The sequence below is a fragment of the Bufo gargarizans genome, chromosome 1, assembly GCF_014858855.1.
Source record: "Bufo gargarizans isolate SCDJY-AF-19 chromosome 1, ASM1485885v1, whole genome shotgun sequence".
Lineage (NCBI taxonomy): Eukaryota > Metazoa > Chordata > Amphibia > Anura > Bufonidae > Bufo > Bufo gargarizans.
In genome coordinates this window covers 488206276-488220085 of record NC_058080.1, presented here as the reverse complement: position 1 = coordinate 488220085, position 13810 = coordinate 488206276, and the positions used below count along the sequence as shown (strand labels likewise).

Here is a 13810-nt window from a genome sequence, read left to right as displayed (position 1 = left end):
CATAAAGCTTTTCAGCAGATGGAAGCATGAAGTGCTCCAAAATCTCCTGATAGCTAGCTGCATTGACCCTGCCCTTGATAAAACACAGTGGACCAACACCAGCAGCTGACATGGCACCCCAGACCATCACTGACTGTGGGTACTTGACACTGGACTTCAGGCATTTTGGCATTTCCCTCTCCCCAGTCTTCCTCCAGACTCTGGCACCTTGATTTCCGAATGACATGCAACAGTCCAGTGCTGCTTCTCTGTAGCCCAGGTCAGGCGCTTCTGCCGCTGTTTCTGGGGAATGCGGCACCTGTAGCCCATTTCCTGCACACGCCTGTACACGGTGGCTCTGGATGTTTCTACTCCAGACTCAGTCCACTGCTTCCGCAGGTCCCCCAAGGTCTGGAATCGGTCCTTCTCCACAATCTTCCTCAGGGTCCGGTCACCTCTTCTCGTTGTGCAGCGTTTTCTGCCACACTTTTTCCTTCCCACAGACTTCCCACTGAGGTGCCTTGATACAGAACTCTGGGAACAGCCTATTTGTTCAGAAATTTCTTTCTGTGTCTTACCCTCTTGCTTGAGGCTGTCGATGATGGCCTTCTGGACAGCAGTCAGGTCGGCAGTCTTACCCATGATTGCGGTTTTGAGTAATGAACCAGGCTGGGAGTTTTTAAAAGCCTCAGGAATCTTTTGCAGGTGTTTAGAGTTAATTAGTTGATTCAGATGATTAGGTTAATAGCTCGTTTAGAGAACCTTTTCATGATATGCTAATTTTTTGAGATGGGAATTTTGGGTTTTCATGAGCTGTATGCCAAAATCATCAATATTAAAACAATAAAAGGCTTGAACTACTTCAGTTGGTGTGTAATGAATCTAAAATATATGAAAGTCTAATGTTTATCAGTACATTACAGAAAATAATAAACTTTATCACAATATGCAATTTTTTTTAGAAGGACCTGTATATGTGTTCAGGTGTCAGACCCCTCCCTCTACACGCAGGTTATTGCAGGATGTATATATAATGTATATCCTTGCTGTGTTCAGGTGTCAGACCCCTCCCTCCACACGCAGGATGTATATATAATGTATATCCCTGCTATGTTCAGGTGTCAGACTCAGACCCCTCCGTCTACACGCAGGTTACTGCTGGATGTATATATAATGTATATTCCCCGCTATGTTCAGGTGTCAGACCCCTCCCTCCACACGCAGGATGTATATATAATGTATATCCCTGCTATGTTCAGGTGTCAGGCCCCTCTCTCCACACACAGGATGTATATATAATGTATATTCCCCGCTATGTTCAGTTGTCAGCCCCCTCCCTCCACACGCAGACTGTATATATAATGTATACTCCCCGCTGTGTTCATGTGTCAGACTCAGACCCCTCCGTCTATACGCAGGTTACTGCTGGATGTATATATAATGTATATTCCCCTCTATGTTCAGTTGTCAGGCCCCTCTCTCCACACACAGGATGTATATATAATATATATTCCCCGCTATGTTCAGTTGTCAGGCCCCTCCCTCCACACGCAGGATGTATATATAATGTATATCCCCGCTATGTTCATGTGTCAGACTCAGACCCCTCCGTCTACACGCAGGTTACTGCTGGATGTATATATAATGTATATTCCCCGCTATGTTCATGTGTCAGACCCCTCCCTCCACACGCAGACTGTATATATAATGTATATTCCTGCTATGTTCATGTGTCAGACTCAGACCCCTCCGTCTACACGCAGGTTACTGCTGGATGTATATATATTGTATATTCCCCGCTATGTTCAGGTGTCAGACTCAGGCCCCTCCCTCCACACGCAGACTGTATATATAATGTATATTCCCCTCTATGTTCAGGTGTCAGGCCCCTCCCTCCACACGCAGACTGTATATATAATGTATATTCCCCTCTATGTTCAGGTGTCAGGCCCCTCCCTCCACACACAGGATGTATATATAATATATATTCCCCGCTATGTTCAGTTGTCAGGCCCCTCCCTCCACACGCAGGATGTATATATATTGTATATTCCCCGCTATGTTCAGGTGTCAGAATCAGGCCCCTCCCTCCACACGCAGACTGTATATATAATGTATATTCCTGCTATGTTCATGTGTCAGTCTTAGGCCCCTCCCTCCGCACGCAGACTGTATATATAATGTATATTCCCCGCTATGTTCAGGTGTCAGACCCCTCCCTCCACACTCAGGATGTATATATAATGTATATTCCTGCTATGTTCAGGTGTCAGACCCCTCCCTTTACACGCTGGATGTATATATAATGTATATTCCCCGCTATGTTCAGGTATCAGACCCCTCCCTCCGCACGCAGACTGTATATATAATGTATATTCCCCGCTATGTTCAGTTGTCAGGCCCCTCCCTCCACACGCAGGATGTATATATAATGTATATCCCTGCTATGTTCATGTGTCAGACTCAGACCCCTCCGTCTACACGCAGGTTACTGCTGGATGTATATATAATGTATATTCCCCGCTATGTTCAGGTGTCAGACCCCTCCCTCCGCACGCAGACTGTATATATAATATATATTCCCCGCTATGTTCAGTTGTCAGGCCCCTCCCTCCACACGCAGACTGTATATATAATGTATACTCCCCGCTATGTTCATGTGTCAGACTCAGACCCCTCCGTCTACACGCAGGTTACTGCTGGATGTATATATAATGTATATTCCCCGCTATGTTCAGGTGTCAGGCCCCTCTCTCCACACGCAGGATGTATATATAATGTATATTCCCCGCTATGTTCAGGTGTCAGACCCCTCCCTCCACACGCAGGTTGTATATATAATGTATATCCCTGCTATGTTCATGTGTCAGACTCAGACCCCTCCGTCTACACGCAGGTTACTGCTGGATGTATATATAATGTATATTCCCCGCTATGTTCAGGTGTCAGGCCCCTCCCTCCACACGCAGACTGTATATATAATGTATATTCCTGCTATGTTCATGTGTCAGTCTTAGGCCCCTCCCTCCGCACGCAGGTCCCCGCCCCCTGCACATGTTGGTTTGTTGCTGGATGGTGCAATCTCATTTAAGCCTTGCATCGCTACAGAGTGATCACGCGCTGAAGTCGTGGACAGTCAGCCAATCAGAAGCTCCGGCTGCAACGTTTGTCCAACCATCATTCGGGAGCAAAAATCACCATGTGAAAGTGGCCAATGAGAGCAGGAGCTCCTGCCTGATATTTACTGAGGCTGAGATGCTGAGCTGTGAAGTCTGCGCCAGTACCGCTCCAGTCCTGCAGCCGCCCGGCACCCCGACATTTCCAGACTACCAGCCCCACTCCACTACAGCCATGGACATCATCTCACAGGTTCTCAATTTTGGTGCAGGACCGGCCAAGCTGCCGCCGTCTGTAAGTACCCCTCTAGTTTTTATGGCACTCTGTGGGGGGGGGGGGGGGGGGGGGTCAGAATGGCACCTAGAAGAAGGGGTGCACCGTGCTCTGCTGCAGCGCATCTCCTGGTAAACCCCTGCAGACTCCATCACCATAGATTCTCATGTACCCTGTACCGGTCCATGGCATCTGCAGGGAGGTGAGTGCAGCGCAGAGAATGGACATAGGAATGGGGTTATGTCAGAATGTAATGGGATTGTCATCACAGGCTGCATTACCCTGAGTATTAATCCTATAGGGCTGCATCACCCTGAGTATTAATCCTATAGGGCTGCATCACCCTGAGTATTCATCCTATAGGGCTGCATCACCCTGAGTATTAATCCTATAGGGCTGCATCACCATGAGTATTCATCCTATAGGGCTGCATCACCATGAGTATTCATCCTATAGGGCTGCATCACCATGAGTATTCATCCTATAGGGCTGCATCACCATGAGTATTCATCCTATAGGGCTGCATCACCATGAGTATTCATCCTATAGGGCTGCATCACCATGAGTATTCATCCTATTGGGCTGCATCACCATGCGTATTCATCCTATAGGGGGGCTGCATCACCATGAGTATTCATCCTATAGGGGGCTGCATCACCATGAGTATTCATCCTATAGGGCTGCATCACCATGAGTATTCATCCTATTGGGCTGCATCACCATGAGTATTCATCCTATTGGGCTGCATCACCATGAGTATTCATCCTATAGGGGGGCTGCATCACCATGAGTAATAATCCTATAGGGCTGCATCACCATGAGTATTCATCCTATAGGGCTGCATCACCATGAGTATTCATCCTATAGGGGGGCTGCATCACCATGAGTATTCATCCTTATAGGGCTGCATCACCATGAGTATTAATCCTATAGGGCTGCATCACCATGAGTATTCATCCTATAGGGCTGCATCACCATGAGTATTAATCCTATAGGGCTGCATCACCATGAGTATTAATCCTATAGGGCTGCATCACCATGAGTATTAATCCTATAGGGCTGCATCACCATGAGTATTCATCCGATAGGGCTGCATCACCATGAGTATTAGGGCTCGTTCACACGACCGTTGCCCCTCCGTGCCCGTGCTGTGGACTGAAAATTGCGGTCCACAATGCACGGGCACCGACCATGGGCCAGCCGCATGCGGATCGCTGACCCATTCACTTGAATGGGTCCGCGGTCTGTCCGTTCCGTAAAAAGATAGAGCAAGTTCTATCCTTTTTACAGTGCGGAGGAACGGAACCCGAGGAAGCACTCCATAGTGCTTCTGTGGGGTTCCGTTCCGCACCCCATCTCCGGATTTGCGGATCCACCGTATAAGGGCCTGAATACGGCAACGGAGGGGCAACGGTAAGAACGAGCCCTTAATCCGATAGGGTCGCATCACCATGAGTATTATTCCGATAGGGCCGCCTTACCATGAGTATTAATCCGATAGGGCTGCATCACCATGAGTATTAATCTGATAGGGCTGCACTGCCTTGAGGATTACTCCTATTGGGCTGCAATAACTTGAGTATTAATCCTGCATTATGGGTGACCGTGCACCAGCAATGCCATTTCATTAGAAAGAGAAGGATATTGCAGAAAAGGAGGAGTTACTTCTCACCTTCTGGGAGTACATGGCATGAGAGTGCAGCGCAGGTACTGATAATCCAGGAAAGCCTGTTCTAATGTTGGTGGTGCCAGGCTAGACAATGGTGGCTTGTTCTACTGGTACAGATGAGAGTGCAGGGAGCTATTGCATCAGCTGTCACCTTCTGACCAATCAGAGGAGGAGCACGGCGGGGGCGGGGCTTTCTCCACAATATATCTCCCGGGCTCCCAATGCTTGTGCTCAGTCAGCGTTCATTCCCCGGCTACATGGAGGCCCCTTCATGTGAGAACATGTTCCTTTTGTGTGTGGTGCTTGTGCTGAGATGATGGAATGCTAATGGCTGCCACAGTGCTTTCTGCGTCCTTGGTGTGTATTGTCGCTTGCACGCTTACATACTCACTGAACATCACAGTTTAAGTGATTTTTTTATTTCTTTTTTCTCTTACTGCAGGTTTTGCTTGAAGCTCAGAAAGAACTGGTTGACTATAAAGGACTTGGCATAAGTGTCCTTGGTAAGTACTCGGTGAAGTAAATGGAGTAAGGACTCTTTTACACGTCTCTGACCTTTGTGACAAGATGGTCAGTAGTTCATCCATGAAGAGTCTGTTTGATCCGCGTGTCCGTTTTTTACCCTCTATGTCAAATTAATTTTTCAGAGCATCTCCTAGCGAAGGCATCCATGTTGTGTCTGTGGTTTTCATGGACCCATAGACTATAATGTGCGTGAGGGATCCATAACGCTTCAGGTTAGAATATACTGAAAAACTGTGTACATGACTGCCCCCTGCCCCCCCCCCCCCCCCTGTTTTTAACTCATTGGTGGCCAGTGCGGCCGCCCCCCCCTCCCTCCCCTGTAGTTAACTCATTGGTGGCCAGTGCGGCCGCCCGCCCCCCCTCCCTCCCCTGTGCGGCCGCCCCCCCCCCCTCCCTCCCCTGTAGTAAACTCGTTGGTGTCCAGTGGGCCCCCCCTCCCTCCGCTGTAGATAACTCGTTGGTGGCCAGTGGGCCCTCTCCCCTCCCTCCCCCTCCTAATTAAAATCGCCCCCCTATCATTGGTGGCAGTGGTGAGTACCGATCGGAGTCCCAGTGTAATCGCTGGGGCTCCGATCGGTAACCATGGCAACCTGGACGCTACTGCAGTCCCGGTTGCCATGGTAGCTTAGCAATTTGTAGAAGCTTCATACTTACCTGAAGAGCTGCGATGTCTGTGACCGGCCGGGAGCTCCTCCTACTGGTAAGTGAAAGGTCTGTGCGGCGCATTGCTTATAGCACAGACCTGTCACTTACCAGTAGGAGGAGCTCCCGGCCGGTCACAGACATCGCTGCTCTTCAGGTAAGTATAAAGCTTCTACAAATTGCTAAGCTACCATGGCAACCGGGACTGCAGTAGCGTCCCGGTTGCCATGGTTACCGATCGGAGCCCCAGCGATTACACTGGGACTCCGATCGGTACTCACCACTGCCACCAATGATAGGGGGGCGATTTTAATTAGGAGGGGGTGGGAGGGGAGAGGGCCCACTGGCCACCAATGAGTTATCTATAGCGGACGGAAACAGGGGGGGGGGGGGGTCTGCCCCCTGCTGCCTGGCAGCACCTGCCAGGCAGCAGGGGGCAGTCATGTACACAGTTTTTCAGTATATTCTAACCTGAAGCGTCCCCATCACCATGGGAACGCCTCTGTGTTAGAATATACTGTCGGATCTGAGTTTTCGCAAAGTGAAAACTCACCTCTGAAAAAGCTTTTATGCAGACGGATCTTCGGATCCGTCTGTATGAAAGCAACCTACGGCCACGGATCACGGACACGGATGCCAATCTTGTGTGCATCCGTGTTCTTTCACGGACCCATTGACTTGAATGGGTCCGTGAACCGTTGTCCGTCAAAAAAATAGGACAGGTCATATTTTTTTGACGGACAGGATACACGGATCACGGCCTCGGCTGCAAAACGGTGCATTTTCCGATTTTTCCACGGACCCATTGAAAGTCAATGGGTCCGCGAAAAAAAACGGAAAACGGCACAACGGCCACGGATGCACACAACGGTCGTGTGCATGAGGCCTTATAGTAAAAGGAAACCAGGAGAGTCCTGAATTTGGATATTCAGCCAAGGCATTTTATACATGGTAAATATGGGCAGCATGGTGGCTCAGGGCTTAGAACTGGTGCCTTACAGCTGGGTCCTGAGTTTGAATCCGACCAAGGATAACATCTGCACGGAGTTTGTATGGAAAAAAAATTCTAAATCAGGGTAATCTGAAAGACTAAATTCTGCCACACTTTAATTTTTTTCCTGCTTCGTCATATTCCGTCCCCCATAACCATTTTTTGCCTACTAAGCTATGTAAAGGCTCATTTTTTGTGGAGCATTCTGTAGTTTTCAGCAATACAATTTTGTAGTGTGTATGCCTTTTTTTTTTTAATCACTTTTATTCCATTTTTGGGGCAGGTGAAGCGACAGAAATACTGCAAATTGGCCATTTAAAAAAAAAATGTATTTATTTTTAGTTTTTGCGGCATTCACCATACAGGATAAATAGGTTTAATTAGTATGGGTGTTTTGGGATACAGTGGTGCAAATGATTTACAATTTTTTTTTATATATATATATTTTTTTCTACACATATCTACTTATGTGGCTTTAACCAGCTATTTTTGCATCCCCCATAAACTGCCATGAATTACCATTGCAGCCTGTGGGAGTTGTGCCGTGTTCCTACAGAGCTCTGCCCTCTTCTGACCTTCTTAGGAACTACTGCTGTAGTAGGCTCGGATCGCTCAGAGCCCAAGGCTACGACAAGGATCAAACGGCTGCCCTGATTGGCGTATGGGGGAGATGTTCAGGGCCTGGGAGAAAGCTGCCTCAGATGCAGTGGTCATAAATGACCATGGGCTCTGAGGGGGTGAAGGTCTGCAATTGCCTTTACTGCCGATCGCAGATATTAGGCCCGGGTGTCTTCTGTTTGAAACAGCTGAAACCTGTCAGCTATGGTGCTCCGCTTGGCATCTTTAAGATCCAATATCCACTGTACATATACGGCAGATGTTGGGGATGGGTTAAACGGGATGTCCAGGATTTTACAAGTGATGGCCTGTCCTTAGGAACCACACAGACTCTGCCAAAAAAACGGACACGTGGACCAAACTTCAATAGACATGCCTGTAAATGCCAGAATTATAGCCTATATGGAGCTTGCTGCCTATTGTAAAGAAACAAAAAACAAACAAAAGCTAAGCACAAAAAGGCATGGAAATAAGCTTTGTCTGTAGTGCCTCTAATACACTAAACTTGTGGCTGCATAAACCATCCTTTTAATAAACAGCTGAAATTTGCACAACTGCTCCACATGAAAATGAAAAAAATTCTGTGCAAACAATGAAAGGGATAGGACATGCTGCATACCTGGTGTAGCCTTAGACCTGCACCAGACTCATCACCGGGGCTCGGGCTGGATGATAAATGTGGGGCAGGGGTAGACGCTTCTCTCTGACTATACCAGCTATTGGCTGGTTTAGATTTGTACACCAGAATTGTGGCACAATTTTGTCACAAAATGTTGCATTGTAGGTCATGGAGCTTTCCCACTAATTCAGGCCTCCTTGGTGACCTAGGCACAGAGGATTTCTCAAAATCTAGATGTTCCAAAATGTGCCATCACTTGAGTTAATGTGGACAACCCTGTCCTAAAAAATACATGATTTGTAACATGAATTGTTTTCAAAATAACTTGCTTCCTTGTATTTCTTTTCTACAGAAATGAGCCACAGATCATCCGATTTTACAAAGATTTTAAATAGTACAGAAATTTGCATGAGAGAATTACTGTAAGTCCTTGGAACCTTTCTGATTATTCTGTACCAAGTAATGTTTACCTGCCCAATAGCATTTAGCGGAGCAGTTAAATGGGGTTATCACATAATTAAAAATGGAAATCGGACAGCCTATAATACATGACATAAAGCTAGAACCAGCCCTGTACCTCACGTGAAACCAGATATCTCCCCATTCATTGCACCAATTGCTCTGCTAGGTTTATTTCAGACTGACAGCTTGGGGGGCATGTCCTTTCCCTCGGGGGCCACTAGAGAGACCGGTGCTTTTTGCTTTTGCTATAGTGTGCAAGCACGACCACCACTGATGGATTGCAGGGGGGTCGTAACCAGTGTTTAAAGGGGTTGTCCGAGTTATGAAAAAAATATATATAGCACTGAAAATCTGATGGGCAGCAATATATATCTAAGCTAAGCAAGTTTTATGCAAAAAAAAAAATATATTTCCTCATTTCCCTGGTTCTTTTCTGGCCCTTTGTTTTTATTGCAAGTAAACAATCTCTGCCCCTCCCCCTGCTCTGCTAAGGGCGTGGATACAAGAGCTGCCCTGAGTGACATGTCTGCCTGCTGGGAGACTCTGCAGCATGTTGCATGTGTAGGACTACATGTCCCAGCTGTATAATGACACTGCTGATACATACAGGATCTTCCCCCTACCTTCTTGTGCAATGCTCTCTCTAGTATGTCAGCTCCTGTGCCCAGAATTGTCTGCTCACTGCCTGCTGCAGCTAGCCAGTATGTGCAGCTGAAGGGGTTAAGAGTCCTAGGATAGAGCAGACCTGCAGTGAAGGGGGGGGGGCGTGGTCAGCACAGTGACCTCTTGTTTACAGGCTTGTAAACAACCTTTATCAGAGCAGGGAGAGAAGCTGACATCACAGGTCATGTGACCCTCAGTGAAATTTGAGAAACCAGCCACTGGAGATAAAGTGAGTGAATTGGAAAGCTGTTATATTTGCCCAGTTAGGAACATAGAAAGAACAAAAAAATAACTCAAACAACCCCTTTAATGTGATGGCAAAATGAATCTAGCCAGCAAAGGAAGCAATATGGATAATAACAATACATTAGTAAGTGCCTTGTATTATCTTCCTCTACACAGCTGAAGTGAGACAGCCCTTCTAAGCCAGGAGCAGGACTGCTAGGGATAGATGCTCCAACAATCCTGACTTTTTACCGCTGTCTGAATGCATCAGCCAAAGTTATTTTTCTTCATTATGCAGAATAAGCTAAAAGATAGAAGGTCATGAATCTTGATAAGTGGTTCCCATTAATTGCAAATAGTGTGGGTAAAGCTGTCAACTAGGAGGCATTCACACAACAGTAAGTGTCTTGCAGTCCGCAAAACACAGATACCGGCTGTGTGCGTTCCGCATTTTGCGGACCCGCACATGGCCAGCGCTATATAAAGAATGCCTATTCTTGGTTGCGGACAAGAAAGCATGTGCTCTATATTTTTTTGCGGGGCCGTGGAACAGAACAACGGATGCGAACAGCACAAGGTGTGCTGTCTGCATCTTCGACCCCATTGAAATTAATGGGTCCGCACCTGTTCCGCAAAATTGTGGAATGGATACGGATCCATTTATACGGTCGTGTGAATGCGCCCTTATTTGATTAAGATCCAAACTCTCTACTAGGTGGTAGTGAGTCCTGTGGGTGTCCTCCCCCCCCCCCCCCCCCCCACACACACACACACACACTATGATTGGTTGCTTAAAGGAAACGTGGCAGAAGGTTATAGAGCAGGAGAAGCTGAGCAGATTGATATATAGTTCTACGGGAAAAGATGCAGTATAACTTGTAAAGCGCAGATGTGAAAGCAGCCTTACATTTTCATTCTTCTGCTCCGTTATAGGAGCACGAAAATAACGTAAGTGCCGGATTCCACACTTCTGCCTTTGCTTCAAAAACCTTCTCCTTAGGCCCCATGCACACGGCCGTTGTTTTGGTCCACATCTGCAGCTCGGATCCGGACCCATTCACTGCAATGGGCCCGCAAAAATGCGGACAGCACTCCATGTGCTGTCCGCATCCGTTGCTCCGTTTCGTAGCCCCGCCCCAAAAAATATAACCTGTCCTATTCTTGTCTGTTTTGAATGGCTGTCCGTGCCGTTCTGCAAATTGTGGAACGCACAATGACGCCATCCGTGTTTTGCGGACCTCAAAACACACAACAGTAGTGTGCATGTAGCCTTAATGGAAACCTAACGAATCCCATTATAGTCAGTCGGGTCCGTAGGCTCTGTTTGCTTTTTAAGTGCTTAATCCGGCACTCCCATTATTTTCGTTCTTCTGCTCATATAACAGAATTTATCATTAAAATTTCTGATCATTCTGGTCTTGGAGGCAGCCCTATCAGTGATTGTGCACAGATGGCTGTAAATCATAGAGAGAAGGCTGTCAGTCACTTATAGGACCTCCTCCATGACGTCAAAGCCCAGATTTAAATGAATAAAAATACATGTTTTACTGAATCTTTTCCCATAAACTTGCATATGTCTGCTCAGCTCCTCCTGCTCTATATTGTGCTGCCTCCAGCTCATACACCATGTTCAATATGACAGGTTCCCTTTAAGGGCTCGTTCACACGAACATTTCTGCGTTCCGTATATGGGACGTTTTCTGTGTTCCGTATACGGAACCATTCATTTCAATGGTTCTGCCCCAAAAAACTGAATGTTCTCCGTATGCATTCTGTTGCCGTTTTTCTGTTCTGTTGAAAGATAGATCTTGTCCTATTATTGCCTGCAAATCACGTTCCATTCAAGTCAATGGGTCCGCCCAAAAAAAAAAAAAACTGTTCGGATACGGAATGTACTCCGTATGTCTTCCGTATCCGTTCCGTTTTTGCGGAACCATCTATTGAAAATGTTATGCCCAGCCCAATTTTTTTTCTATGTAATTACTGTATATGCCATATGGAAAAACGGAACAGGAAACACTACTGAAAAAAAATAATGGAAAAAGACATACGGTCGTGTGAACGAGCCCTAACTTGTATACACCCTCCAACCAGCTTACAATTACTGTGCTGCTGAAGGAAATAATTAATTAATAGTTAATTAAAAGTTTATGCTTTTTTTTTTAACAGAAATATTCCAGACAATTATAAGGTGCTTTTCCTTCAAGGAGGTGGAAGTGGACAGTTTAGTGGCGTGGCTCTTAATCTTATTGGTCTGAAAGAAGCCAGGTGTGCAGACTACATAGTTACAGGTGCCTGGTCAGCAAAAGCTGCAAAGGAAGCCGAGAAATATGGAAAAGTCAACGTTGTCCACCCAAAGCTTGCAAGTTACACAGGTACAACCTCAGCTCCCAATGCTATCCTTGTGTTCTGTTCTTCAGTGACTTAAAAGGGAACATCATTTTTTATTTTGCTTCGGCTTGCATTGATCACCCAGGAAACTTCTTTGTGTACGTCCGTTAGACAAAAGCCTCTACTGGTTGTTAGGAATACACTGCCTAACAGCACACAGGGGCACATTTGGCAAAACTGGTCTTGGGGCCCATAGCCACCACTGAGAGCTCAGCATTCATTTCTTGAATGAAATGAAAGCTCCACAATGATTGGTTGCGGTGGACAACAAAGCCAGTATTAGACAGTTTTGATAAATGAGTGCCAGTCTCTTCAATCGGGTGGTCGAAGGTCGCATGTTAAGCAGTCATCCCTCTTGGACAATTAGGTCATGACCGTAATAACCTGAATAACTCATTTAACTTGTTATTTAGTGAGAAACCTTATTGGTATAAAAAACAATGCCGAAAAATAATTTGTATGCACCTCCAAACAGTGCTGAATGCCATTTCTTCTGTATGAAACAATTGGGGTGGGTTATGTAATTGTCTAAAACAAAAATGGCCTCTGTTGCCTATAGCAGCCAGTCACAGCACAGCTTTCATTTCTTATTCTGCTGTTCATAATGAAAGCTGTGCTGTGATTGGTTGCTGTGGGCAATAAGTTTTTATTTATTTTTTTATACGTTTTCATAAATCTTCTGTGTCATTGACAAAAGTTGTGACTGCTTAAAGAGGACCTTTCACCTGGAAAAACATTGTGAACTAAGTATCCTGACACATACAGCGGCGCCCAGGGATCTCACTGCACTTACTATTATCCCTGGGCGCCGCTCCGTTCTTCCGTTATGTCCTCCGGTATCTTCGCTCAGTAAGTTATGGTAGGTGGAGACTGCCCTTGTTCTGCTAGGCGTCTCCTTCTCCTAGGCTGTAGCGCTGTCCAATCGCAGCGCAGAGCTCACAGCCTGGGAGTTTTTTTTTCTCCCAGGCTGTGAGCTCTGCGCTGCGATTGGCCAGTGCTACAGCCTAGGAGGAGGAGACGCCCAGCAGAACAAGGGCAGACTCCGCCTACTATAACCAAATCCCCGAACATACCGGAGGACATAATTGGAGAACGGAGCGGCGACCAGGGATAATAGTCCCTGGGCGCCGCTGTATATGGCAGGATACTTGGTTCACAATGTTTTTCCAGGTGAAAGGTCCTCTTTAAATTTAGAGATTCAGAAACGAAAAACATTAAGCCAATTGTTAAAAAGGTTTTCAGAGACTTGAATACTGATTATCTATCCTCTATTTAGATCATCAGTATCTGATGGGTGGGGGTCCGACACCCGGAACCCCCACTGATCAGTTGTTTGAGAATGCACTGACGTTGCTGTGAGCGCTGCGGCCTTCTTGCTGCTCGCCAAGGACAGCGCCATACTTTATATAGTGGCTATACTTGGTATCGCAGCTCAGCCCCTATTCACTTTTGTGGGGCTGAGCTACGCCTCGGCCACATGACCGATTAATGTGTTGTCACTTGGCCTAGGGAAATCAGCGAGAAGGCCACGGGGCTACTGCGAGTACCACTGCCTTTTCGAACAGCTGATCTGCAGGGGTCCTGGTTGTCAGACCCCCACCAAGATGCTTATTACCTATCCAGTATATAAGTCTCG

The 13810-nt window shown here is 46.6% G+C and overlaps 1 protein-coding gene across 1 annotated transcript in view; it reads left to right on the top strand.

The window, feature by feature from the left end:
• Positions 1-3228: 3228 nt before the first annotated feature.
• The window catches only part of PSAT1 (phosphoserine aminotransferase 1), a 41502-nt gene continuing 30920 nt past the window's right edge, over positions 3229-13810 (top strand). Inside the window, exons 1-4 of the mRNA XM_044287769.1 lie at positions 3229-3390; positions 5481-5541; positions 8786-8855; positions 11953-12158. Of these exons, the coding sequence (XP_044143704.1) occupies positions 3235-3390; positions 5481-5541; positions 8786-8855; positions 11953-12158 (493 nt within the window). The 5' untranslated portion in view covers positions 3229-3234. The remainder of the gene's footprint in view (positions 3391-5480; positions 5542-8785; positions 8856-11952; positions 12159-13810) is intronic.